The sequence below is a fragment of the Diplotaxodon limnothrissa genome, linkage group LG23 (assembly GCF_057381915.1).
Source record: "Diplotaxodon limnothrissa isolate DT_005_m linkage group LG23, D_limnothrissa_male_GT1.1, whole genome shotgun sequence".
Taxonomy (NCBI): Eukaryota; Metazoa; Chordata; class Actinopteri; order Cichliformes; family Cichlidae; genus Diplotaxodon; species Diplotaxodon limnothrissa.
The window spans coordinates 20,904,287-20,930,005 of NC_140617.1; the positions used below are offsets into that span (position 1 = coordinate 20,904,287).

Here is a 25,719-nt window from a genome sequence, read left to right on the forward strand (position 1 = left end):
ACTTAAAAATATCCCCAGGTGTTGCACCATCACAGTATTCATGACTGTGTTACAACTTCAGACCTCTCAATGAAAATAATCTTCACTCACGTCTCGGATCCCGCTCTCTGTCCTCCAATCGGCGTCGTCCTTTAAAACCTTGCTGAGCGCTGATTGGTTTTCCTCCTTGTTCGGTGCCAACTTTTCAAGCCACGAAGCAAACGTGCCAGTATCATTGCCATGGCGACATGTCTCAGCGACCACAGCGGTGGTGAAAATGTCCAGAAAAAAGAGGAAAGCCGTGAAGAAGAAGATTAGAGCGAGGCGCCAGTAGACGGAGAGCTGCAGCGGGGACATGAGCGGGCCTGTCTGGTCTCCCACAAGCTGATTCATCCTGACCTTTACCATGCTGGAAACTTCAAAACTCACAACTTTGAACTCTTCAGGAGCTCCACATGTTGTTCCAGCAGACCTCTGAGCAGCGCGTGCCGGTCAGGTCTGAACAGCTGCTGCTGTCACAAGAAAGTGGTTGACCTGTCAAGCAGGAGGCGGCTTATATTCAGGGCCAACTTTATTACGCCTTCTTTTCTCCATAAGGCCCGACAGCGGGGACTATTTTCAGTACAGCGGTACAGCGACACCCGGAGGTCATGTGCGGTCCGGCACCAGGACCACCTGTACTGGAAAAGAGAAGGTACAGCCAGAGGCAATGAAAGAAAATAAATTAAGCTCTGCAGACAGTGGAGAAAATTACTGAAGAAGGAAATGAGGGGTTTTGTAAAAGTAAAGGAGGATATGGATGCTGGAGAAAAAAAGAACCAAGACAAGGGGTGATGTTTAAATAGAAAAAAGGATGATGAAAGATGGAGTTTAAATAAAAAGGGAAAGATGATGTAACACTTACTGTGGAGCATAAGACTGCTCCGTTCCAGTTTTAGTATTAACTCTTCAGTTAATGTCCGACACCCTGAGAGTCCACAGGTGAGGCATGTTGGATAGGCATCATAGATGTCATACCAGGCTGCTGATAGTTAATATTATCAGTATTTGACTAGCTGACCACAGGTCAAATGCAGCTTGCCAGCAATGGTGTTTAAGCATCTAGAGGCCCATTTAAAGAGCTAATGTGGCATCCTACACCCGAAACATGGCTGAGAAAATCTAATCGATATCAGCTCATGTTTTGAGAGGGATGCAGTTACCTAAAATAGCCTTTTACAACTCTAGTGCCTAAAAGCACCAAAGTTTAATTATACAAGCTTTAAGGGGTGTCCATGTAGAAACACGCAAGCAGCAATGCGTGGGGGGGAAAAATACATTTTTTCGTTTTTACTCTGTCATATATGATGATGTGAAAGCTCTACTCTCTTTTGTGTAGCTGCTGTAGAAGCTTTTTTATTCCCTGCATCGTCCACAGCTATGGAAAAGCGTGTGCTACACCTCCTGCGTTGTATTACAGATAACTTATCAACAAATACGCCCACTTAAAAACAAATGTCCTCACACTTTTGTCATATTTACATTTATTTTTCAATAAGCACTTGTGAAATGCACAAAAAGTACCTGACCTTTGATTATGTAAACAAACATCATGAAAGACAAATTAGTTAGTTTTTTTTTTTGTTCATTCTGATTATTTTAACAGCATTTACTAACTCTCCTAACCTTGATAAAAACATAAAAGAGCAGAAAGGAGAGGAGTGTGTCAGCGTCCTGTTAGAGCATCTTTACTTCATCCAAATATGGTTGGTTGACTGGAAGAATATATCCGTTTAGTGCTCCAGAACCTCGAAAATTTATCTCTGTCAATGAGTTTCTAAAGTGCAGTTGTGGAGAAGCACCACAAGGTGGAGCTTCCTTTGTTATCGTTGAGATTTGTACACAGACATTGCTAGTTGTTTGGTTGCCAGTGGTTACCAAAGCCCACACGGAACAGAAAGCTTCTTAACACTGTAAATAAACCCAAAGTGTTCTGAAGGGTCTGCTTGAGGTGAATTTTGAAACATGAAAGACTATTGTTTAATTTAACACAACAGCAGGGTTCGATTCAAATTTGAAAACTAAGGCCATAAATGTGACAGGTATCAATGGTTTTCATAAATCGAGTAAATATACAGTTTATATCTCAGAAATAGAATAAAAACAAAACAGGCACAACAGAGGTGATGAATTCAAAGTCAGCTTGAACACAAGGAATAAAGGGCTACACTCCTGGTCCCTCCGAGTCCCATCATGTCTTGCTGCCACTGGCTTGGTGAACATTTGTTACCACGGTGGCCACAGCTGAGAGAGGTGTGGAGTACACGGACGCCATGCTCTGTAGACCAGTTACCAGGCAGCGCCAGCTGAAGCGTAGTGCTTTCCCCACATTCTGCAACAGACCAGAGAAGAAGAACATTAGTGCTTTAATTTTGTTTTTTCTGTACCCACCACGGGTATTAAGGTCAATTACAACTAGATTAAAAACTATCTTGTAATATACAGGAACTGTCTCTAGCATTGGTCTTTGTCAGCTTGGGCAGTTTTTTTTTTTTTTTTTTTAGCCACAGCTTGCCGTTGTTGAAGTTGTATAATGAGTAATACTAGTTTATGGTCATTTCCTGTTTTGTTGTACTCGTTATGCTAATGCAGATGCATATTGTTCATCAGCAAACATGTGCAAAGACCACTATGAGGGTAAAAGTTGCACCTTTTTTTTTTTTAAATGTGTTGCCTACTGAAGCAAAATTAGTAGTGCTGAACCAAATATGTAAACAAAGCAGCTATTTATTTCATATTTACCCAGCACAACAAAGGCTCATTTGTTGTGTTGGGTAAATACTAAAGGCGGTGGCTTTGTGACCTGTAGATTAGAATAGAGTTTATATATTTGGAATATGGATTTTACTGCAGGACTGACCAGCTACATGATGACATAACAGAAGTAGTGGCTGGAAATGTTTAGAAGGAGAGAAAGATACTGAGCGAGACAATTTGATGCAACATGTCGTTACATTTCAAGGAGGTGGATACCAGGTTAAGTTGCAAGGTTTATAGATTTAAGACAGGGGCAAAAATCCCCTTTATCTCTGCTATTGATAGAGAAGAACAGAACAGGCAAAAAAGGTTAGCGTCTGGTGAGAAAGGACAATGAACAAATGGGGTTAAGAAAGGGAAGGGTGTGGAGCATAAGAACAGAAAGCTACTCTGTTCCAGTTTTAGTATCAACTCTTCAGTTATTACCAAACAACCTCAGCTCCGTAAACCATCATCATACTGAGTTGTTGTCTATTATTGTTTGACTGACAAACCACAGACCTACAGATTTATAAAAGAAGAACTTCATTTCAGCTGATGAGATATTTTCAAGTTATTTCTCTGCTTAACACTGGTAGTTCTCTTCTCATAGATGTCCATTACTTTATATTACAATGAAAAATTTGTCCCTAGTTTGTGAAAATGTTAAGGTTCAGAGGGTAAAACATTTTCCACAATATTTGAGATATATACATTTATAAATTTATCGAAATTGAAATTTTGTGGTTTTGCTGGGACGTCAACTTTCTGCTTTACTGTCTGCAAAATATAACAAACTTTCAGTTCAGTTCAATTCAATTTTATTCACATAGCGCCAAATCACAACCATTCTTGCCTGAAGGCACTTCATATTGTAAGGTAAACCCTAAAATAATACAGAGAAAAGCCCAACAATCAGATGACCCCCTATGAGCAAGCATGTGGCAACAGTGGGAAGGAAAAACTTTTTAATAGTAAGAAGCTTTAATTACACTGCTCATTGCAGCTTAACTAAGGGCTCACCTGACACAGCCCTAACTATATGCTTTAGCAAAAAGTAACGTTTTAATCTAAATTATAAAAGTAGAGATAGTGTTTGTCTCCCAAATCCAAACTTAAAGATGGTTCCACAGAAGAGGGGCCGGAAAGCTGAAGGCTCTACTTTTAAATGCTCTACAAAGAACAATAAGCCTGCAGTCTGAGAGCAAAGTGCTCTATTTTGGTGATACCACGCTATGAGGTCATTAAGAGAAGATGGTGATTATTGAAGACCTTGTATGTGAGGAGCAGGATCTTGAACAGTAGTCTCAGTGCAGCATTTTGGATCTGTTGATAACTTCTCTGAGGTTTTGGGACATCCTGATAATAACGAATTACAGCTGTCTAGCCGAGAAGTAATAAATGCTTGAACTAGTTCTTTTATCACCAGGAGGCAACGTTTAACTTGTGAGATGTTTCCAGACATTAACAGTAACATTCTTTAATATTGGTGAAAAATGTCTTTTTAGCCTTACTCAAAGCCAGTGTAAAACACAGATAACCTCTGAGTTTGGTAATAAAGCGGAAGTGCCCTAAACCTGCATTCTGCATGGTAGCCACTAGGGGGTAACCACTGTAGTTGCAAAAAGATATAGAATAGAATGCCTTTATTGTCACTCTACAGATGTACAATGAGATACAGAGCATCTCCTACACAGTGCAAACATGTGGGAGAATAAAGGTGGTGAGATGCACAGTTTCTGCAGCTCTATATACATATGAACAGAATTTAGAAAAGAAAAAACATAAATAAAATGTATAAATATACAAATCTGGGAAAACAAAATAAAAAAGATAAATAAGTAAACAAATAGTGTTGTGTATTTACAGTGTAGGTTATTGCGTGTAAAATTAAGTATTGCACAGTGGTTATGGTAGTTGTGTAGTCTGTTTATAGAGGGAAGTCCTTGGGATGGGGGTGGTACTGTGTTGTCAGTGCGTGTGGGAGTTCAGGGTGATTATGGCTTTTGGGAAGAAACTATTTTTGAGTCTGTCTTTGAGTCTTTTGGTCCTTAAGAAATTCATATGCCCCTCGGCTCTGACCTCTATATCGTAAACACTTTCCTGCTGAGATAATGAACTAGGTCAATCCTTTCAGGTCCTATTTTGTCAATTTTGGTCATTCTAAGAATTTGAAAGGAGGATTTACCAGGATATGCTCACTGACTGTAATGTCATGAGTACAAAGTGGTAATAATGAAAGTACAGCCTGGCCCAACTTCAACTTCTTTAGATGGTTTTAGTAAATTTTGGAGAGTTTTAGACTCTTTTTAAATAAATAAAGAGGATGTGAAAATAATGAATCTAATGACTGCTTGTGGTCCTCTGCTTCAGTGTGGACTCAATAGTGTTATTTATCATTTCAACTCTTCATTCTGAGGCTGAATGAAGGTGTTTGTGATAGTAAAAGTTCTGTTTTACGACTTCCATGTTTGTCTGTTCTCAGAGGGATACAATCATCACAGCACATTATTTTGGGGGCCAAAGGCCAGAACTGTGTAGTGACGCTGAAAAGTCAATAATTAACTGCAGAGAGCTGAGACTAAACACCTTTGCACTGCAGACAAACAACTCCATGTGTGGTTACTGCCTAAGCTACTTTGTATGATGTCATGTTTTATATAAACTCTTATATATCTTATAAATCTTAAATGTTAATCTTTAATTTTCTTTATTTTTATTTGTACCAGGCTTACTTTAATTCATTTATTCATTTTAAATTCAATTTATTTTGCGTATTCTTATGTACTTTATTTATATTGTACACAGTAGTGAGTAAATGTTTTGAGCCACCCTTCATTTTTTTTATATTTTACTAGGAAAATTGAAAATAGGTGCAGTAATTCATTGAAACATGTAAGTGCTCATGGAAACAGTATAAGAAGCAGAAATGGAGTTTGTACAATTCTAATGAGCTTCAAAGTCAATACTGGGGAGGCCAAACACTGTTAGTGTGTTTATCTCGGTCTCGGTCGTTGTGTCCTTGGGCAAGACACTTCACCCACCGCCTACTGGTGTTGGCCAGAAGGGCCGATGGCACAATATGGCAGCCTCGCTTCTGTCAGTCTGCCCCAGGGCAGCTGTGGCTACAACTGTAGCTTGCCTCCACCAGTGTGTGAATGTGTGTGTGTGAATGGGTGGATGACTGGGTGTGTAAAGCGCTTTGGGATCCCTAGGCAGGACTAGTAAAAGCGCTATACAAATACAGGCCATTTACCATTTACCATTTATCTATCCAGGTATGCTGTTACTGCATTGCCAGTGTGTTTGGGATCATGGTCATGTTGAAAAAAAAAGCTATTGCCAATCACATGCTTTCCAGATGGTACTGCATGGTGGATCAAAGTCTGATACTAATACTAGCTCAAGAGTTCATAATTCCATCAATTTCGACAAAACCACTCTGCCACCACTGTCTGAAATTCATTCCCATGACAGCATGATATAGCAGTCATTTTTAAACTTGGCATTTAATATAATACAATTTTAATTCTCTTTTAATCTGGTATTGAATAATATTTTTGTTCATTTCCTTATTTATATATTTATTTAAAGATACATATTTGTTTTTTTTCCTTTTCTTTTTTGTTTTGTTTGATAGAAGTGATTTAATGAAATTTCAATTACAGTAATACATGTTTTTAATTTTAAATATAGGTTACAAAACTGGTAAAGGTTTCATATAACTCATTTAACTACCTATATCTGGTGAGCTGTTTTTTAGTTCTGTATTTTATTAAGTTAGATCGTTTATTTACATCATAATGCATCATGTTTTTATTTCTATGTAAACTATATGAACTATATGTATTTTCTGAATGTAATTGAACTTGATTGTACTTATTAGTCTTTAACAGTCTGTTCTAAGCCATGATTTCATCAACATGCCACTGCTGTGTAGAGGGATCTTTCATACACAGGTCAAAGGTCATGACTTCTTACCTTTCTGTACTTCTTGCATGTATTTTTCCTTTTCTTTTTCCTCGCCTCTTTCTTCCTCTTCTTCTCCTCTGCAGTCTCCTCTCTCTCTTCATCATCCTCAATCAGAGGTTCATATTTATCTGGCAGGACACTGAAATAAACCTCCTTGCTGGTTTTCTGCAACTTTCTCCCCACTGAAGAAGCGTCTTCCTCCTCCCTCTCCTGTGCTCCCATCCCTTCCTCTCTGTCGTCTGACTTTCTTCTCCTGCTTTCGGGCAGGGAGACCTTTGGAGCAAGGAGGAGTCAAACTTTATTAGTGGCCCCAAGCTCAGCGCAGACAGGAAACTCTGAGCTTTGACATAAAATCAGGATTAGAAGAAGAATGTGGAGGTTCCTCAGTTTTGAGGCTGAAGTTATCTGAAGTTTTGTGCACAGCAGCGGTTCCTCCCTGTTTGCTTATCTGCTGTTTGTTTTAGGTCAACAAAAAAAAAAAACAGAACAAGAAAAACAGATGAAAGTGTAACATGGCTGAGAGGCAGATTTCTAAATGGGAAAATACTGGAAACACTCCTCTCCTTTGACTACGATGACCTGGATGACTGAGAACCTTCACAGACACACTGGAAACACTGACTTTTGTGAGTTTTATTTTAAGCAATTAAGTAAATAAATAAGAGGAAGGAAAAGGAAGAAAGCTCAAACAGCTGAGCGGACTTCAGTCGTTAGTTTGAAAAACACAAAACATTTCCACTTTATCTCAAAAGGAGATAAACTAAGTGCTCAAATTGAGTAGAAGAAAGTGCTTTATAGTAATCTCAGACAAAACAACTTTTATGGAATTGAAGTCTTAAAGGGAAAAAAAGGCAGATGTACTCAAACATTCATGAAGAACAAGCCCTCCTAGATACATGGACATCACTGTGCACTCTGAAAACCTTTAGCTTGGATCTAAAGAGCTTGGAAAGGAAAGCGTCTGGACTTCTTTACGTTTCTTGAAGACGTTTCACCTCTCATCCAAGAAGCTTCTTCAGTTCTAAGTGCAATTGGTGGAGAGTCCCAGATTTTAAGCCCTATGGGAGTGTCCACAAGAGGGTCATGGACCCCCTATAGATCCTCTACCTAAACACATGAGCCAAGGTGTGAAAGCAGGTTCTGGTCACAATCAGCCAAGGTTTCAGGTGAACCCATAGTGAAACCTAGTCCAACACTATCATTTATGTATTGAGATCTGGGACTCTCCACCGGTTGAGCTTAGAACTGAAGAAGCTTCTCGGATGAGAGGTGAAACATCTTCAAGAAAACTTAAAGAAGTCCAGACGCTTTTCTTTCCAAGCGCCTTAGACTACGATGACTGAGTCCCTATACAAACTTTAGCTTGGATATTTCCTGCTTTAGTCTCGATGATAGACTGACCTGATGGCATATAACATGATGTATATTGTCAAATATCGCAGCCATCGCACAATGTCAGTAACATTGTGCGATGGCTGCACAACTGCACAACTGAAATACTCGGGTAATATTCATGTTAACTTTTACTGTCTTAATTTTACTTCGGGCTGTAAAGCTTCAGTTATTATAAGTTAACCAATTCAAAATTTTGAGTTAGTTTCTAATCCATGCCAGCAATAAGCTATAGTCCAAATGATGGCACAGAATTTGTTTTGTATTGTTTGTTATGGTACCATTGGTACACGCTATATGGATTCTTTTCTGTTCTTTTTGAGTTACCTGGCTGCCGCTCCAGTCCTTCCTTTTTTTGAGTAAAAGAGGAGGCTGAGGGTGGAGCTAGTTTAAATGCAGAGGCCAATTGAATGGACTTAACCATCTGTTGTGACCACGCAGGGGGGGAATAGGGTCATTCTTGTATTATGGTTAGCTATTATCTCTGTAGTTTTCACCTTTGGTGTATACAATAGTTCATTCAATTGCTATATAACTGGAGCTGTCTCTCAGTTAGGCAGGTCAGTTTGCAGAGTTATGGTTTGTAAAGTGGTTTTTAAGTAGAAGTTCTTAAGTTGTCCTCTTCTATGGGTCCACTTGGTTCCTAAAATAGCTCATTTTTGTCATTCTGAATTTTTGTAATGATTTTGTCCTTTCTGCAGAATAATAAAATCCTTTTTTTTATGATTACACCTGTATATTCTTTTCTGCTTGGTCTGCTTACACTGTATGTTGTGTTTCATGACTGACCTATTTCTTGCATAGTGTATACTGAATGTGACATATTGTGGTTAATTAGGTGAGTAAGTCTGATAAAGGTGAGAACGTGAGTGTGAATGGTTCTTTCTCTCTCTCTCTCTGTTAGCCCTGCATCAGCGACCTGTCCAGGCCTCTTGCTCTGTGGTAGCTAGACTTAGGTCCTCAGTGACCCTGATAAGGATAAGCGGAAGAGAATGAATGAATGGAAGTTTGATATTTTTCTAATCAACTGCATATAATTATTGTTTGTTACATCTTGGATTAAACATCATGCATATCTTTCCTTCTATATGTTTCCAGGTTTGTAGAGATATCATCCTTTATTTACTTGTTCTTGTAAGTTTTCTTTTTGTCTTTCTAGGCACTAATTTTCACATTTATGACAACACAGTGTGTATTACTCAGATTTATTGACCTGTGTAAGACATGGTTCTGATTGGATATTACTGTCACTGGTTGTTGTCATGTGACCTGTCACACAATGCTTTGGCATGACATGCCATTTCACACAACTTTGTGGTAACAGCTTGTAAATATTTTGGTCTTATATATTATTATATATTAAACCTGCTACATAAAGAATGGGTTGTCCCACTATGGTGTGGAAGACCAGTCTACATGGAATTTATTGCTGGTCACAGGTCAAGTACGATTTTTTGGTTTTATTCTTTTGACCTGACTTGTTGCTCTTGACATGTCTTGATTTATATCTTCACCTGGGACTTGTAGGTTTCAACAAGGAACTTTTTAGCCTTGACTCAGTATTTGATTTTGGGCTGACTTGCATATAACTCTGACTAACCCTAACCTAACCTAACTGTTGGTTTTGATGCTACGTTTGCATTCATACATGCACCTTTGTCTAGTCTTGTGTAGAAAAATCTCAGGTCTGCAGTGAATGTGTGAAAACAGCTTTTGGGATAACCTCTGACACAATAGTGAGGGTAAAACCTCACCAATGTGTCTGACACCTTGTTACTCAGGCTTATTATCATCCACTTATTTTTAGCATGTTCCTCTGATGTTGAAAAAGAGGACATTGATGTGAAGAGCTGTACTCACACAGAAAGCCTGCGGCCCCATGTGTTTACTTTTCTGCTTTGTCTCTTTGTTGTTCCCTGGTGTGGTAATAAGTGGAGCTCTACTGAGCATCAGAGGCCCAGAGGCAGAAGACTGACAGGATTAAGGAAGAAAAACAATATCCCAACATGCCTGAGCTTAAGTCTGGAGGTGCTCTCAAGTAAGACTCTTGGCTTTTCTTAGTTTGTGGGTTTATTAACTGACAGTAATTTAAAACACACACACAAACACATTTACATTTAAAATACCATATTGTACAGTCAAAGGACATAACAGAAAAAAGAAAAGCTACAGTTTGCAGAACGGATTGTAAAGCTTTCAATTCAATTCAATTTAATTTATACACCTCAAGGCGACTGTTGTTGTGTCCACCAGAACACCCAAGGTGAAAGGTTGTCCTGGTGGAGTTTTCCTTTTCAGCTCATTTAGTGATTTAGAGATGGTTTTTATCAAATTAGGAGCATGCCTTGTTTTGTGAACAAGTAAGCCAGACACAGTTTAGCTGTTTTGGTTCAAGCCTTGTGTTGGTAAGTAGTGTGTAGCTCCAGAGGGCGATGGTCCAACAGTTCATGAAGCAGCCTGAGATCTTGACGACCTTTGACCCTGCATAAATAAAAAGAGGAAGTTAGAAAAGAAGGTGATACTTGTTATCACCAAAATGAGTGTGTTAACACAATGCAACAGTCTTCCAAGGAGTTGATGTCCCAGCAAATTCACTGCAAGGTGAGACCATGTAATGCTCAGACAAAGTGCAAAACACCCAAGAGCTACATTTCAGATTCTACAGGCCTCGGTTAGCATGTTAAATGTTTAAGTTCATGATAGTTTAATTAGAAAAAGGCTGAACAAGTTTGGCTTGTTTGGAAGGGTTGCCAGGAGAAGGTGTCTTTTCTCTAAAAAGAACATGGTAGCAGAGCTTAGGTTATCAAAGTTGCAACTAAATAAACCACAAGACTCCTGGAGAAATGTCTTTTGGACATGCAAGAGCAAAGTGGAGACATTTGACAATGGTGATTTGACATGATGAACTGGACTTGTTTTGCATCCACAGAACCAGGTCATTCACAGCTGATGCTTGGCTGAAATTGGGTCATGCAGCAGGGCAGTGATCCCAAGCACAGCTTCAAATCTACAACAGAATGGCTGAAAAAGAAAAGATTCAAGATGTCGCAATGGTCTGAGTCGAAGTCTAGATCTGAATCTGATTTAAATGTTGTGGTGGGACCTTAAGAGAGCCGTGCGTAAACAAATGCCCACAAGCTTCGATAACTGCATGAAGCACCATTGTAAAAAGCTGCAGTCATGATTGTGTTTCATGATGTAAGAAATTGTTAAAGTTATACAGAAAATGATTACTGCGAATTGCTGCAGCTAAAGATGGCTCTTAGAGGTACTGAATCTTCAGGTGTAGATAGTTTTTCATAGGACTGCATAGATTCCACTAGAGCACTCATTAGATTGGCATTATGATAAGAAAAAGACCCCCAGTCAGATCGTAACTCCATATCACATGACCAATTGCCCCACGCCAGTCTCACCACTTTTTAAATTAGAATTATATTTGTAGTTGTAGGAAATCCCCTTTACAAACATATATTTTTATATTCAATAACCAGCTGATATTTATAAATCATCATGGTAAATAATCAAGCTACAATGAGGCAGACCTAGTAGAAGGCTGTATGGGGCATATTAATTATCTATCATGACTCTGACTAGTGGCCTGCCAACTTCAAATATCTGTAGCTGTAAAGTGTGCAGTCTTTCATCTCCAAAAACATCCTGTAGAAACTTCACACAGCTCAGGTGCTGCCTGTAGACTTGGATTCTGAACAAGATGTCACTGTGTGTGTTCAAAAGATCAGCCTCCTGAGTAACATGGAACAAAGTAAAGACACATTTACAGATTCATGAAACAGACTAAAACCACAGTGTACCTACAGGAAGCTGAAATGAATCAAACTGATGGAAATCTAAAACACGAAGCCGATGATAAAACTCTAAATGACACCAATGGAAACTTGCTGAGCTCTGACCACACTCACACGGTGGCTATTTGAAATGTCATGTCACAGTGTGTTCACAAACGTGACGGCTCTTGACAGGAAGTGGCTGTCCGGTGTGTGTTTTTGTGTGTGTTTTGTGCTGCAGTGTGTGTGTGGAGTGATAACAGGAATTTGGTTTCTGTGGTTTTTATTCGCACAGCCTTTAGTTTCATATCTGTTCACTGACCTGAAACTCTGAGGCGACTGACTCTACAGGAACTGCACCTGACATTTTACTGACTGATCACTAAGATTACAGAAAGGGCCTGGTTAAAGATTTAAGTAAACTTTGAAAGCCCAAATCTTTACAAAAGGACTCTTTTCCATACTTGATTATAAAAAACCCCCACACACAAACAGAGAGAACTTTAGAGCAATTAAAAGACAGCATAGCTAACTCCAATAAAGTCCAGCTTAAAAGTCTAAATTAGTCCTAATTCTAGTCCCATGAAAACATCACAAATCCCTAATCAGGCTAAATACCAGTAAGTCCTGAGTCAATTCCCAAAGACACAAAAGATAAATTGGTATAAAATAAGTACTTGAATGAGGGTAGACGTCCTGCTACATTACTGTTTGATTTAGAGAAGTAAGGTTTAAAAGCTGAATTGTTAATTCTGAAAAACGGGTCAAACAAACTGCAGTCATCAATGTTAAAGCCCAATGTTTTAATCAACCCATTCATCCACCCTCATATCTTATTATGCCAACAACTGAACTGGTTCTTCTGTTTGAACTGATTTGTGTAATTCTGGAATATAAAGAATCACATTATCAGCATATAGCAATAGCTTAAGATGATCAGACTTGTTAATGTACTTATCTAACCAATAATATGTCTTGCTTTGCAGTTTATTTTACTAAGAGACCATCCAGAAGTGTCCCAGTTGTGATGAGTAAAGTAACATTCAAATAGATTTTAACACTTAGCGGATATCTGCGTATGTGTCTTGCTAGCATAAGCTAATAACGTATGACTTCACTTTCCTTAATGGGATCAAAGGGTTCACAATATGTTAAAGTTGGAATTTAAAAATTGGACTTTACAAACCAGTGGCAGACAGTCATTGGTTTGTCCATAAAGTTTAGGGGAATGAAAAGACTTCTGGGTCACAGCAGTCCATTTCAGTAACTCAGATATACTAAAAGGGCCACTACAGCTATGATAACCCTTCTGATTTAAATCATTAAAAAAAAAAAAGACTTTTTGTTCCTTACATTTGTGTTGGGCAAAGAGACTGTCAGGCTAGTTGATGTCTTGGTGCTCAGACTCAGCTTCTTCTTCCAGAGATAATAAAACTCAACACACTCAGAGAGGGACTTTGTTTGAACCTGAGGATACAAACATCATGGAGATACATCATTACTTGTTACAGACAAACAGCAATTGTAATTTACAAAATTTGTCACTTTTGGTTTACCCACTGGTGGCACTGCAGAAAGACATTAACACTAGTTAGCAGGAACTCACAGTTTTCTGGATGCTACTGAAGTCTTTCTGATGGAGCTGCAGAGATTTCACCAGTGACCTTTTCTCTGCTGCACTCCAGCTCACACCTACAGTATAAATAGGGATATTAATTAAAATGTGCTGTGTTTTTTATATCTGTGAATTTCTGAGTCTGTGGTTAGATGGAACAACAGCTGACCTGTGTGGTGACGGTGGTTGTTGGGTTCAGGAGTCGATAGCAGCTTCTCTACCGTCAGCTGAAAGACATAATAAAGTGATGTCATTTTAGTCATGCCTGACATGGTAAGATTAAGTAGATTTTTATAGTCCCATTAATATTTTTGCTTTTTCAGATATACTTTTTTTAAATAGTTTTTGGTTTGTGGATTTTGTCTTTTTGGTGTTATTTGAGTCTATTTGGGTCTTTTTTTGTGTGTTTGTTTTGTTTTGTTTTGTTTTACAGTAGCTGTTTGTGTCTTTAAGGTTGTTTTTGCCTCTTTTTGGTGTCCTTGTGGTGGATTTTGTCTGTTTTTTTGTCTCTTGTTTCTTGCCTCTTTGCAGTTGGATTATATGTCTTTGTTGTCACTTTTTTGTCTTAGTAACTGCTTTTTGTGGCTCTCTGATGTTTTTGTCTCTTTGTGGGGATTTTTTTTTGTCATTTTGTAGGAGCTTTATGTATCTTGTGGTTGTTTTCTGTCTCGTGGTGTGGTTTTAATTATGTATATGCGATCATGTTTGTGTCTTTGTGGTAGAATCTAGACTCTGGTGTCTTGTTGTATTTTGTGATTATTTCTATGACTTTGTTGACATTTTTGTGTATTTTTTGTTTCTTTGTGGTCTTCTTGTTTCTTTGCAGGGTTTCCAATTACGTTGTTTCTTGTTCTTCCTGAGCATGTTTTATTTTCACCTTCATTGTGATGTTTTTTGAAGCTTTTAGGCTTTTGTTGTGTATCTGAGCATTTTGGTTCACCTGGTGCTGTAGAAAAAAAGGCCCATTCTGTAATCTATTCAGAATGTTGTATTTTTCATGTTAATATTCTAAACAATAATAACACATTTTTATGTAGCCCACACTGAAGAACCAAATAGTCAAAGAGATTTTACCAGAAAGTCTCCTTTGCACTCTGATAAGACTTGGAGAGTGTACTCTGCGCTGGCTCCACCCCCTGGGACCACGCTGGATCGAGCCATCATAAGCAGAGTTTCCACTGTTTGAAAAGTGGTTCCATTTCTAAGATTAGTTCCAAGATCATCTAAAAACAACAGCAAGATTTCTGTGCATTCTATGTGTTTGTGTACCTCTGTGCTGATTGACGGGACGCTCTAGATCATCCCATGGAGTCCACTGTAGCAGTGCATTGTGGGAGTCAGAGTGGGCATATTTTTGGTCTTGAAGCGGTGGGATCTCAGCTTGGAAGCCCCGCCCTAAATTGATCTGCCTGTGATAGACAGTACCAGGTTACCAGACAATCAGTAGATAGAACAATAACAAAGATCTTTTGGTAAGAAGCAAACATTACGTACGGCTTAACGATTCCTGATGTTAGTGTTCCAGGAGGAAGAAAGGCAGTCTCTTTGGCACCAAGGTCCCTGGCTCCATCTGCCAGTCAGATGCTAACTTTAGCATTGTGTCATGACAATCATCCAATCATACTGCTCATTGTTTGTTTTTTCATCGACTCAGGATGAGTGCGATGCTTTTGTTTTTATCGTAACTGTTGAGTGTTTGGAGGCTGAAATGGGCTAAAATTAGATGGTTATAGATTTCAGGTGCTCGTCAATGCGATTTTATGACTTACTGTGGAGCTGAACAGTCTGCACTCTCTGCTGCCTCCTGGTGGTAAGGGAGCAGTACAACCCTGGCCCCGCCCTCTGAGGACACAGCATGGGTGGAGGGGTGTAGTGACGGGTGCCTTTGTTAGGTGCAGAAGCAACTCTTTTTTCACCATCTTTAATGCCTTTGGCAGCATCTTCCTCATCTTGCGGGCGCATCAGGCTGCGGAAGAGTGCAGTGCTTCCAGTAGCTGGAGGGAGGCGGCTGCTTCTTGTCTGACCACCCCTACTTGCCTTTGACACACTTCGTGATTTCACTGGGACAGATACAGGCAGCACCATGGTGAATGGGCGCTGAACCGATGGGGCAGAGTCCTAAACAAATGTAACAAAGAAATTAATAAATAATCCATCCATAAATATTAAAGACTTACTTTGTATTGTTTTGCATGAAGAGCCCACTAGGGGCAGCCTAGATGACAATGTATAGATGGCAGTGTGGGGACCTGACTCTCTTGTCCCGATAAAATAAATAATTAGATTTCAGAATTATGACTTGGTTAACTTGTTGGTATCTTTTCTATATATGATTTATAGATTTGATTTGTTTCATTTATTTTTTTAGATGTTACTGAGGACCTTTTTCAAGCATGTAGATGATCTGAATCCACTGTGTGAACGCATGTGACCATTTAATGCTGGCAGGCTCCTGAAGTCACGCTTACACACCATACACAGCAGCCTGTGACACACATATTGGAATCATTGACATTAAAATGTATAAATAAAGATTTAAAACTATAAACATGCTTATTATTGATAGGGATTGGGGTTACCTGGTGTCAAGACTCTCAGCGGTATGCTCTTTTTGCATCTAAAAATTAACAGAAGAAAAATAAAACAACAGAATAAAGGTATGGTGACATTATTATTTATTTCTTGATTGTTTCTACTTTTAAACACCTACTTTTTTAAAATTAACTTTATATTTTTTTATATAGTTGGTGTCTGTTACTTGACTGTTTTACCCATATTAGTTACAGAGATTTATTTACCTACTGTCTTCAGCAAATTGATATTTACTGTACATACTTCCATATTTACTATAATCTTTAATATAAATTAAATTAGCATAACAACATACCCAGTTCCAGTCTGCATGACTATCATCTCCTCCTTTCCCTCCTTTCCCTCCTCCACACTCCTCTGTCCAGTTCAGCCCAGTAGAGAGGCTCATAGACTGGGCAGCATTCCTGACATGCTGGCCCCGTCTTGGTGTGGACAAGCTGGTCTCAGACGTGCCAGCAGTGTGAAGTAGGCCTGTCAGGTTCTGCATCTGCTCTGTTTGGCTTGAGAGGAGGCGCTGGTGGTACTGACTTGGATCAGAGGTCTGATCACTGTTTATCTGGGTGTGAAAACCTGTTCTCTCCGTCCTGGGGTGCATTTGAGGACTGGGGCTGGAGACTGCTGGGGTTTGGGGGTAATGAGGACTTGGACCAGGAGTTGTGGGGCTACAGAAAGGCTGCGGAGCATTCAGGTAGCCATCCTGGAAAAACTGGGTGCTGGAGAAGTCTTCAGCCGGGTTGAGCTCTGTGGCACTCCACCCTCCCACAGAGAGCCTGTGGGGAGATGGATCAGCTTGATGGGCTCCTGCAGATATGGAGTCCAATGCAGCACACTGAAGTTGGGAAACGGTTGGCTCCAGGTGCCTCCAGCTGTCCTCACCTGGATTAGACGTGTCACTATGTGTGCACACACCACTGAAAAGAAGCGTTTGAGCATCGTAAGATCTATGTGTGTTCTCCAAGGAATCTTCATGTTGAGGTAAACCAGAACTGAACTGGTTCTGGTTCTGAAAATCCAGATGAGCTGAGGTTTGGTTCTGTTTTAGATCAGAAATAGAGAGAGGTTATTGATCAATCTGTGTTCAGGATGAGAGAAAATAGTTCCGTTTTTGTTTTCTTACCTGGTAGGAGAAACTGTTGCCATTAAGAAGGCAGGAAAGTTCAGAGTTGGATTCGCATTTGGCCCAGTTTGAATGATCCAAGTCTGGATCGGGATTCTGGCAGAAGAAGTTGTGCTGAGATGAGGAGAAGAGGTGAGGGGAGGATATCTGTGGCTGCAGTTCAGGATAAAGGGCGTGCTGAGTTGGGGAGAGGAGGTGAGGGGAGGTTATCAGTGGCTGTTGTTCAGGATGAGGGGATGTCACCTGAGCATGGGGTATAAGGTGGGGAGAGGTGACAGGAGGATAAGCAAACTGAGGGGAGGTCAGCTGGGGAGGAGGGAGGTGAGGGGATGGAGTCTGAGGGGAGTTTATCTGAGGCTGATGGAAGAAAGGGGAAGAGGATCCCTGCTGCTGGGGGAAGAGGTGAGGGGACGTAACCTGAAGATGAGGAAATCAATAAATGAGTAAATTGATGAGTAGAAGTTAGTAAGATGATTTTTTTAACAGTAATAATTATTATCTAAATAAAGAAAGAAAAAATAAAAATGATGACCTTGGCGTGTGGAGGATTTCCATGGTTCCTGAATGAGTGGGGGGAGGAGAGGGAAGGTGGGGTCTGGGAGGGGTGGTAGGTGATAGGAGGGGTAGATGATGAAGAATATGTCCAACAGTCAGACATGATGTCATGCGCATGCACACTTGTTTGACCTGAATGTGTGTGTGTTTCTGTGCATGATTGTGGTCAGTAGATGGTGCTTTATCTGGATGGCATCTTCATGAGAATCTGCAGTGATGCAATTGAAGCCTGGTTAGTGACACTCTGGGTTCTGTGCAGAGAATGAATGCAGATGTGTTCTTAGAAAAGATAAGGAAGAGGAAAATTTGCTTACTGTTTTGTGGAAAATCTCAAAAAACTCTATTAGCAAACTCTTTTGATGTCTATTTTTCTGTGAGTGTGTGTGGTCTTATTTTGAGAATATATAATAGAGGTTAAAAAAAAAGATTTAATTCATTTCTTTTGCTTTTTTTACATCTAGATTGTTGTTTATTAGTCACAATATCAATTGAAAACCTTTACTGTTACAGTAGATCTGAATCTGTCTTGATAGGGGTTGTCTGCTGAGTTTGAAATGCAGCTATACTAATGTTCAAAAGTTTTTGGTCAGAATGAAATGTTTCTGTCATTGAAATAAATTTTGAAGTCAAATAACATTAAGTTGAAGTGATAATGAATGATTAATGAGAGTTTGTGTAGGCACACAGACATACTAAAAACCAGATGTGGGGCAACATCTGGTTAGCCTTTATTTAACTGTAAAACAGTCACTGAAAACTGGGCAGTGTTTAGTTTAGTTCAAATTTAGACAAAGATTGATGTGTTTTTGGAGCCCTAATATAGCCTTGAATGTATGATTCCATCCCACAAAGCAAAAACATCAGGAGCAACAACTCAACAACTTTTAAACGTGAGAAGGCATTTCCTCTTTACACTAAAAAGATATCAAGAAAAGAGAAAGGTCTGCCCTTCCATCCATCTTCTTCTTAGTAATAAAGCCTTTCCACACAGTCCAATGCAGTCCTACTGTATTGCAGGTGGTCCTGGCTTACAGTTCCTGATAACTGGCTGACATGGAAGGAAGGAAGTTTATTTCTGATAAATTCTATTTTAAGTAAAGCACTCTTTGCCATATACCTAGAGCCAGTTTCTGGTATATGGGGTCTCATCCGGGATATTCAAACCAGTTGGTAAGGTTAGAGCTTTTGAACTTGCCAGTGGTCAACTTAGCTTGCATTTGCTGAAGCCTAAACTCATTTTAATTGTTTTTCTTGAGCGCCAAGATTGTGAGGAGTTTCACACAAGATGTTGTTGTCTTTGGATGATGACTTAAACTTGTTTTGTACCTTTGATGTTAGAACACAACATTAGTTCTCTATTTGTTTGTTTGTTTGTTTCTCTATTAGTTTGGATAAGCAATGCTAAGACCTTGCAAGATTAAAGTGGTTGAACTCTATAGGACCCATCAGGATAGTTTTTTACTTTAGCAGAGCAGAAAACATGGCTAGTTGAATCATTGGCTAAGTGCCCACCACAAGTATCCATGTAGGGGTTGAGATTTGTTGTGCCTTCACCTTTGCAACTTGTAGACTGTGGCTTATTTGTGTTACTTTACACCACTAACCCACGCAAGCAGACAAATCTTTTAACATTGCAACACCTCCACAAATTCCAACAAGAAAGTCCCCAGTTCATCAACAGATTCAAAGCCCTTGTAGCTGCAAGACATCATTTTCTAAGAGTCTTTACAACAACCTGAAAATGCCCACATAATATGACCACCTTGAGTGAAATTTGGTTCAAATCAGATGTACTAAACACAGCCCAATTTCCAATTACTTTTGGGCTGCACAAATGCTACCTAAATATGGCCCTGAAAACATCATCAGTAGAGGTCCAGTGCTTGGTGGGTATGTACACCCATTTAGATACTCCATGAACTCATTCATCTCTCCCAGACTGGATCTAATAATTTTTTCTGGGTGATATTCTGAGGACCTCAGAAAAAAATGTGACAACTTTGTTTTCCAGCACAAGCCTGATTTTATAGACGTGTATGAAAAATTAGTCTACAGCTCACTTGGTCTCTGAGCTTAGTGAACACTTTTCCAATGAGTTTATATGTCAGTCTTACTTTCAAGTCCACTCCATCAAGTCTTCTTTTCAGTATAATCAAACTTTAAGCTTACTTTGGAAATTATGGTCCAATTAGAATTGCATGTTTCAAGTGAAAATCCTTATTTCTAACTTCTTTGTTGTTATGGTATAGGGCACGTGTTGAGCATTTTAGCTGTTGCCGTCATCAGGTCACACTATAGCTTCCTAATTTTAACAAATATAGCTCTTGTTAAGAAATGCTGCCTCTTCAATGGCTGAAACCCTGTACGAAAAGAAAGTTAGCAGTCAGAAATAACTGTGTTTAAGCACTGTTAGTGTGCGTAGAAAGGCTCTGCTGACCTATACTGTGCAATGGAAGATTCAACTAAACTCAAAGTAGACCTGTCATTACTAAGTAGACCACACGGTGCCTATATGACTAAGTGTGAATGTGTGATAACACTTCTAAGAATTCACACCCAGAGATGATTAAAATTCATCCTTTCTTAAAGTGACACCTCCAAGTTTTACATGAAGGTCAACACCAACATTGTATTTCATTCTTTTTCTTCTGTTTTCACATCTGGATTTTAGTTTTTTTTTTAATGTTTTTTTTTTTCAGAAAAGATAATGAAGCCTTTTAAAACATGTACATTTTTATATAGAGACAGAGAGTTTCCACCTTAACTGTAAACCTATGCATCATTTAGAGCGAAAACGTCTATGCTGAAAAGGTTAATGTGACAGATGCACAACAGTAAATATTACAAACGAACAAACGGAAAGTAAAAATCAAGAAGAATGACAGCAAACATTTTGTTTGAAATGCAAAAATGAGCGCTCACCTGAAACATCATCCACTCAGACTGACTGACTCTGACCGTGTGTGTGTGTATGTGTGTGTCAGGATGTGGTCACACTCTCTTCCTCTCTTTGGTCGAGTCTTCATACTCTGCGCTTCTTCCTCATGATTACGAGTTTAGAGGCCCGAGGAGACCAACGCGTTCAAAGAAGGAAATGTAAGACACAAAAACTATCAAATGAGAATCTTAAAGAGCGCAAAATATGTGAATAAATGAAGATTTTTCAATCTTAATGCTGACTGAATCAATGTGGTTAACAACTTTATTCTATTACAACAAAGTGGGTAAAATAATTTTATAATCTCAGCAGATGTTGCTGCAGATGTTCGAAACACTTTGTTTTTTGGCGGCTTTGTTGACCATGTTGGTGCTTCCTGAAACGTCTGAGTCCAGATTAAAGAAAGACAGTAAAACTGCACAGATTATTCTAATCTGAAGTTTACTTTGAGAATAATCAAGCACTCAGAACATTTATATTTATATTTTTGCATATGCAATTTTTGTTAATAATGGCATTTAAAAAAATATATATACACGTATATATAGTTCTGTGTTATAAAACAAGACCTCAGTTGTCTGTATTCTACTATCTACGTCTGTGTTAATTAGAGTTAAAGCACATAAAGTACATTTTAATTCGGGAAAATGAAGATAATAAATAAACAGAATACTAAACTTTCGGTGGAACTGTTGTCAGCTATGTTGCAGTGCAGCACGGCCGCTTTCTCAGTGAAGGACTGAGTTCAAGTCAAGTCTCAGGAAAGGCGGAAATACATAAATCTGAACGCTTTGTATTTCCAAAATAAAAGCAGTTATTCAGCTTCTTTCTGTCAGCAATTTTTAAGTGATAGAACATCACGTATAAACACATTTATAAAAGGTTTTTTTTTTAAAGAAATTAGATTTAGATTTCGTAACTATATTAGTTTCCTTGCTACCCTTTTGACAGTTTGTGGCAAGGCTTTTTTTTTTTCGCAGTAGGATGCGAAGTCCTTTGTCTTAGTTTTTTGTTACGTGATAAAAGTCAGTCAGATCAAAACTTTCATTTCATAAATGCATTAGTTACATTCAAGTTAGTATTTTCTCTTAATAAAATGTTAAACAGACATAAGTGGAATTTGTGTTCAATTCATGTCTAAACCTGTTAGACCTAATTTTGCTTAATATCTGAGTGTTCCTTAGTTTTACTCTGCGTTTTGTTCTCATTTAGTCGACTAAGAAATTAGTTGCCAGGAACTTCCCTAATATTAAATTATGGAGGACATGCAAATTCATAACCAGTTAAATGAATTATTTTGTGATTGTGTTTTTTTCCTTGTTGTCACAGATATTTAAATTTGTAATTATTGTTTTAAGTTATATATTTATTTATTCAGTTATTTATTTACTATTATTATATATCAATTATGTATTTTTAATTAGTTTTTGTTATGATTATTCATATTGTTTGTTGTTTATTTCGTTGTTCTTGTTGTTTAAGGATAAAACCAAATATATACTGTGACAATAAAATAAGGTGTATAAAAATCTGTGTAAGGCTTTGCGTAGTTTTACTTTGAAAGTTCGAAGCGGAAGTTGGTTGCAGTTCGTGTCCGTACCAGGAGCTCATCTCCGGTCCGGGTCTGCGGAGACCAGCATCCGCTTTCAATCCCGGTAAGCACGGTCTGTGAGTGGCTGTTTGTGCACGTGAAATGACTTACAGCTGCAGCTCGCGTTTTAAAAACAGCGCGAGGAGTTAGTGGTAAGCTAACAGCTACAGGACGTTCGGAGAAGCAGGGGTCTGTGTCGTCAGACGTTACGTTGTACGTCGTGAACGTGGTGCAGTTTAAAAAACAATGATACAAAGTGTCTGTTTATGTTGCTGCTTCTGGTCCTTTATGGTTTTTGTCATTAAAATAACTTTGTTTCCAAATTTAAAAGGAAATGTCTCAAAGTTATTAAAGAAAAAGGTTTAAGAGCTCCATTTCTGCCAAATGACAAGGTTCAAACAGTTAATCAATTACCAGAAATATATTTCATATTCCTTTTCTGAGTAAAATATAAAAAATATTGAGATATTAGTGAAATGTTACAGATGATAGCTATTTTAAGCTAAGTGAGTTTTCCATCAGTTTTTTTATTTTTTGTCCTTCCACCTGAAACGTTGACAATAATATCTATGATGGAAAAAGTGCACACACAAAAAGACAAAAATTCATTTCCTGTTGCTTTTATTTTGACATTTTAGATGTTCCTGACCTCCTGACATGAAGTGATGTCAGAAAGCACAATGATGTCACAGATCAAAAGGACGTTTTCTCTTTTAAACCAGCGAGCCTGCTCCAGATCCAGCTCCAGCTTCTTCACAGACTCTGACAGTGCAGGATTGGTCCTCCAGTCTCACTCCACCGATGTGTACCAGAATCTGGCTCTGGAGGACTGGATTGACGCCAACGTAGAACTGCAGGGGCGTGGCATCTTTCTGCTATGGAGGAATCGGCCCGCCGTTGTCATCGGGCGCCACCAGAACCCTTGGACCGAGTGCAACCTGCCGGTCATGAGGAGAGCGGGCATCCCTCTGGCTCGCAGGCGGAGCGGCGGTGGGACGGTCTTCCATGACCTGGGCAACCTCAACCTGACCTTTTTCACTTCCAAGAAGGCGTACGATCGGCAGAGGAACCTGAAGGTGGTCACAGACACACTGAGGCGCCTCCGGCCCGGACTGGACGTCCAGGCCACCGACAGGTTTGACATCTTACTAAACGGACGATACAAGATCTCAGGTACGAGGCTAGAGGGAGTGAATCAAAGCACAAGAAAGCAAAAAGGGGAAGAAGATTAATTAATTACAGTAGAAATAAAAGACATACAGACTAATTAATGATAAATGATTTTGAAACCCCTGGTCTACTGTAATCAACACTTCATTGGCAGCACCCAATGGTGGTGGTTATTACAGTGTAGAGAGCTGGAGGGTCTAAAGTCTTCATGTTTGCCTGATGAGCAATAAATAAAGATTATTGACGCAACTGTATTCCTTCATATTTTTTTATATCTGTTTTTAAATGTTGTTTTAATATATTTTTCTTTATCTGCTCTCAGACTATTAAACACACCGACTCTGCAGCTGGATTAATAAAAACTAAAAGTAGATGTTTCCATGTTTCTGATTGGTCACATGCTGCTAGCTCTTCCTCTTTCATAGCAAATTCAGAATCCAGAATTGTTACTGTGTTTGTTACTGTTCATGTTTGTTGCCTATTCTCTGTTTATTTTTGTGTAGCTTTGATGTTTACATTCATGTTTCTGATTTTTTTTTTTTTTTTATTTGTTATTTTGTTTACTTTCAGGCACCGCATCCAGACTGAGCAGGAAGTCGTCGTACCATCACTGCACACTGCTTCACTCTGCCGATCGCTCCGCCCTCTCCTCTGTGCTCCGCCCTTCCTGCCCCGGCATCCAAAGCAATGCCACTCCCAGCGTCCCCTCGCCTGTTGCCAACCTCCTAGACCATGCCCCCTCCCTGCAATGGGAGGAGCTCCTGGGTGCTCTGGTGCAGCAGTATAACACAGGTACGGTCTTCCTGCACCCCAAAGGATACGCTCTGTCTGTATTCAAACGTTTCTGCTTTATTTATTTTTGTCTTGTTTCAGAGTTTGGCCTGCACTCTGCGTTGACCGTCATAGACCCAACTAACGAGTCCATGTTTCCTGGTGTCGGTGAGATGGAGATGGAGCTGCGGAGCTGGGACTGGACATTTGGGAAGACGCCTAAGTTCACCATGGAGACGCAGCTGGAGCTGACGAATGAGCAGCCGCCCGCTCGCTGCTCTGCTCGCTTGCAAATGGAGGTGAAGAACGGGCAAATCGAGAGCTGCCACTTGGACGTCCCTGTGGAGTGGGTCCCCGTGCGGCTAAGCAGCGAGCTAAGCAGTGTGCTGATTGGAGAGAGGTTCTGTCCACATCGAGCCGCCGCTGCCTTCAGCGCACTGCTACGCTCAGAGAGCGGGGCAACGCACACACGACTGCACCGCCTGTGTGATGCCATGCTCACTGTGATGGGCTGAGACGAGGCAAATATGAAACACAAGTGAGAGGCTGCAGGCCACATTACAGCCGGTTAAAACCTTAGAAATGGAGGAGATGTCTGTATGTCTGATGGGCAGATCATCTGAGCCAAAAAACTAATCAATTAATAAAGGAAATGATCGTCACAGCTGAGAGGTTTTCCTGGAACAGACATTTACGGACATCTGAGTTTTCATTTTTTACCCTCTTGAGTGAACAGAGCTGCTTTTTCACTTCATTTGAAATGCTTGAAAGGAGCTGCTGTAATTTAGTCACAGCTGTGAAAACTGTTCATGAAAATTCACACAGGTTATTATTTTCTATATTTTATTTGGTAAAATACAAAAACAACTACAACAAAAATACAAAAACTCATATGTTATTATCGCCTTCATTTTTCTCATCAGCTAATGCTTTTTTCTTTATAAATGCATAAAACTACATTTGAAAAGGTTTTCATACAGCAAAACAAGATCTAAAAGAGGCCTAAACATTTAACTTTAACATAACTTTAGTATTTAACATCTAAATATTTAGACGAAAACACAATTGTTTTAGGAAATTCACAAAAACAATAAATCAAACAGTTTTTAAGCACACAAATCAAAACATACAGGTAAAAATGAATTTACTGTAACCTTCTCCGTTAACTTTAATTATTTTATTATTATTATTTTATTAAGCATGTACTGTAAAATAACACCTAACTCTCCCGATAAATGTGCCAGCACTGTTATCGTATATATTCATTTTCTTAAATAAATATTTAAATGCAAGTTGATGTGTATACTGTCGGGTAAAAATCAGCCTAAAACACCATATCATTACATGTATTTGAACCAATATCAATTCAAGCACAAAAATATGATCAGACTTTCAAAATAAATGTCTGTGGGACAAAGTTAATAATGATGAAAAGCATGTGGCTGAAGGAAACGAATGCATCAT

The 25,719-nt window shown here is 39.1% G+C and overlaps 4 protein-coding genes across 9 annotated transcripts in view; 1 reads left to right on the forward strand and 3 right to left on the reverse strand.

The window, feature by feature from the left end:
• The window catches only part of LOC146607968 (solute carrier family 22 member 6), a 13,190-nt gene extending 12,691 nt beyond the window's left edge, over window positions 1-499 (reverse strand). The window contains exon 1 of the mRNA XM_085348507.1: window positions 91-499. Coding sequence (XP_085204633.1) covers window positions 91-387 — 297 coding nt within the window. The 5' untranslated portion in view covers window positions 388-499. The remainder of the gene's footprint in view (window positions 1-90) is intronic.
• On the forward strand, window positions 205-25,117 carry lipt1 (lipoyltransferase 1). Of its 5 annotated transcripts, XM_085348517.1 has the most exons (5): window positions 205-673; window positions 10,051-10,156; window positions 22,953-23,487; window positions 24,055-24,276; window positions 24,358-25,117. In XM_085348517.1, the coding sequence occupies exons 3-5, from the start codon at window positions 22,980-22,982 to the stop codon at window positions 24,768-24,770; spliced, it is 1,143 nt and encodes a 380-aa protein (XP_085204643.1). In that variant the 5' UTR covers window positions 205-673; window positions 10,051-10,156; window positions 22,953-22,979; the 3' UTR covers window positions 24,771-25,117. The 5 variants fall into 5 exon arrangements, with proteins under 5 accessions (XP_085204643.1, XP_085204644.1, XP_085204642.1 ...); XM_085348518.1 differs by lacking the exon at window positions 10,051-10,156; XM_085348516.1 differs by lacking the exons at window positions 205-673; window positions 10,051-10,156 and adding an exon at window positions 22,316-22,378.
• On the reverse strand, window positions 1,523-7,121 carry LOC146607970 (required for drug-induced death protein 1). Its single transcript, XM_085348526.1, has 2 exons — window positions 6,736-7,121; window positions 1,523-2,350 (listed from the first exon to the last, which is right to left on the reverse strand). The coding sequence occupies exons 1-2, from the start codon at window positions 6,946-6,948 to the stop codon at window positions 2,210-2,212; spliced, it is 354 nt and encodes a 117-aa protein (XP_085204652.1). The 5' UTR covers window positions 6,949-7,121; the 3' UTR covers window positions 1,523-2,209.
• LOC146607971 (uncharacterized) lies at window positions 10,564-17,888 on the reverse strand. 2 transcript variants are annotated; one of them, XM_085348498.1, is made up of 13 exons: window positions 17,763-17,888; window positions 17,231-17,647; window positions 16,409-17,146; window positions 16,101-16,126; window positions 15,904-16,006; window positions 15,291-15,639; window positions 15,016-15,091; window positions 14,791-14,930; window positions 14,596-14,699; window positions 13,691-13,748; window positions 13,513-13,598; window positions 13,260-13,373; window positions 10,564-10,599 (listed from the first exon to the last, which is right to left on the reverse strand). In XM_085348498.1, the coding sequence occupies exons 1-13, from the start codon at window positions 17,886-17,888 to the stop codon at window positions 10,564-10,566; spliced, it is 2,373 nt and encodes a 790-aa protein (XP_085204624.1). The 2 variants fall into 2 exon arrangements, with proteins under 2 accessions (XP_085204624.1, XP_085204622.1); XM_085348496.1 differs by having other exon boundaries at window positions 16,101-16,138.
• Window positions 25,118-25,719: the final 602 nt, after the last annotated feature.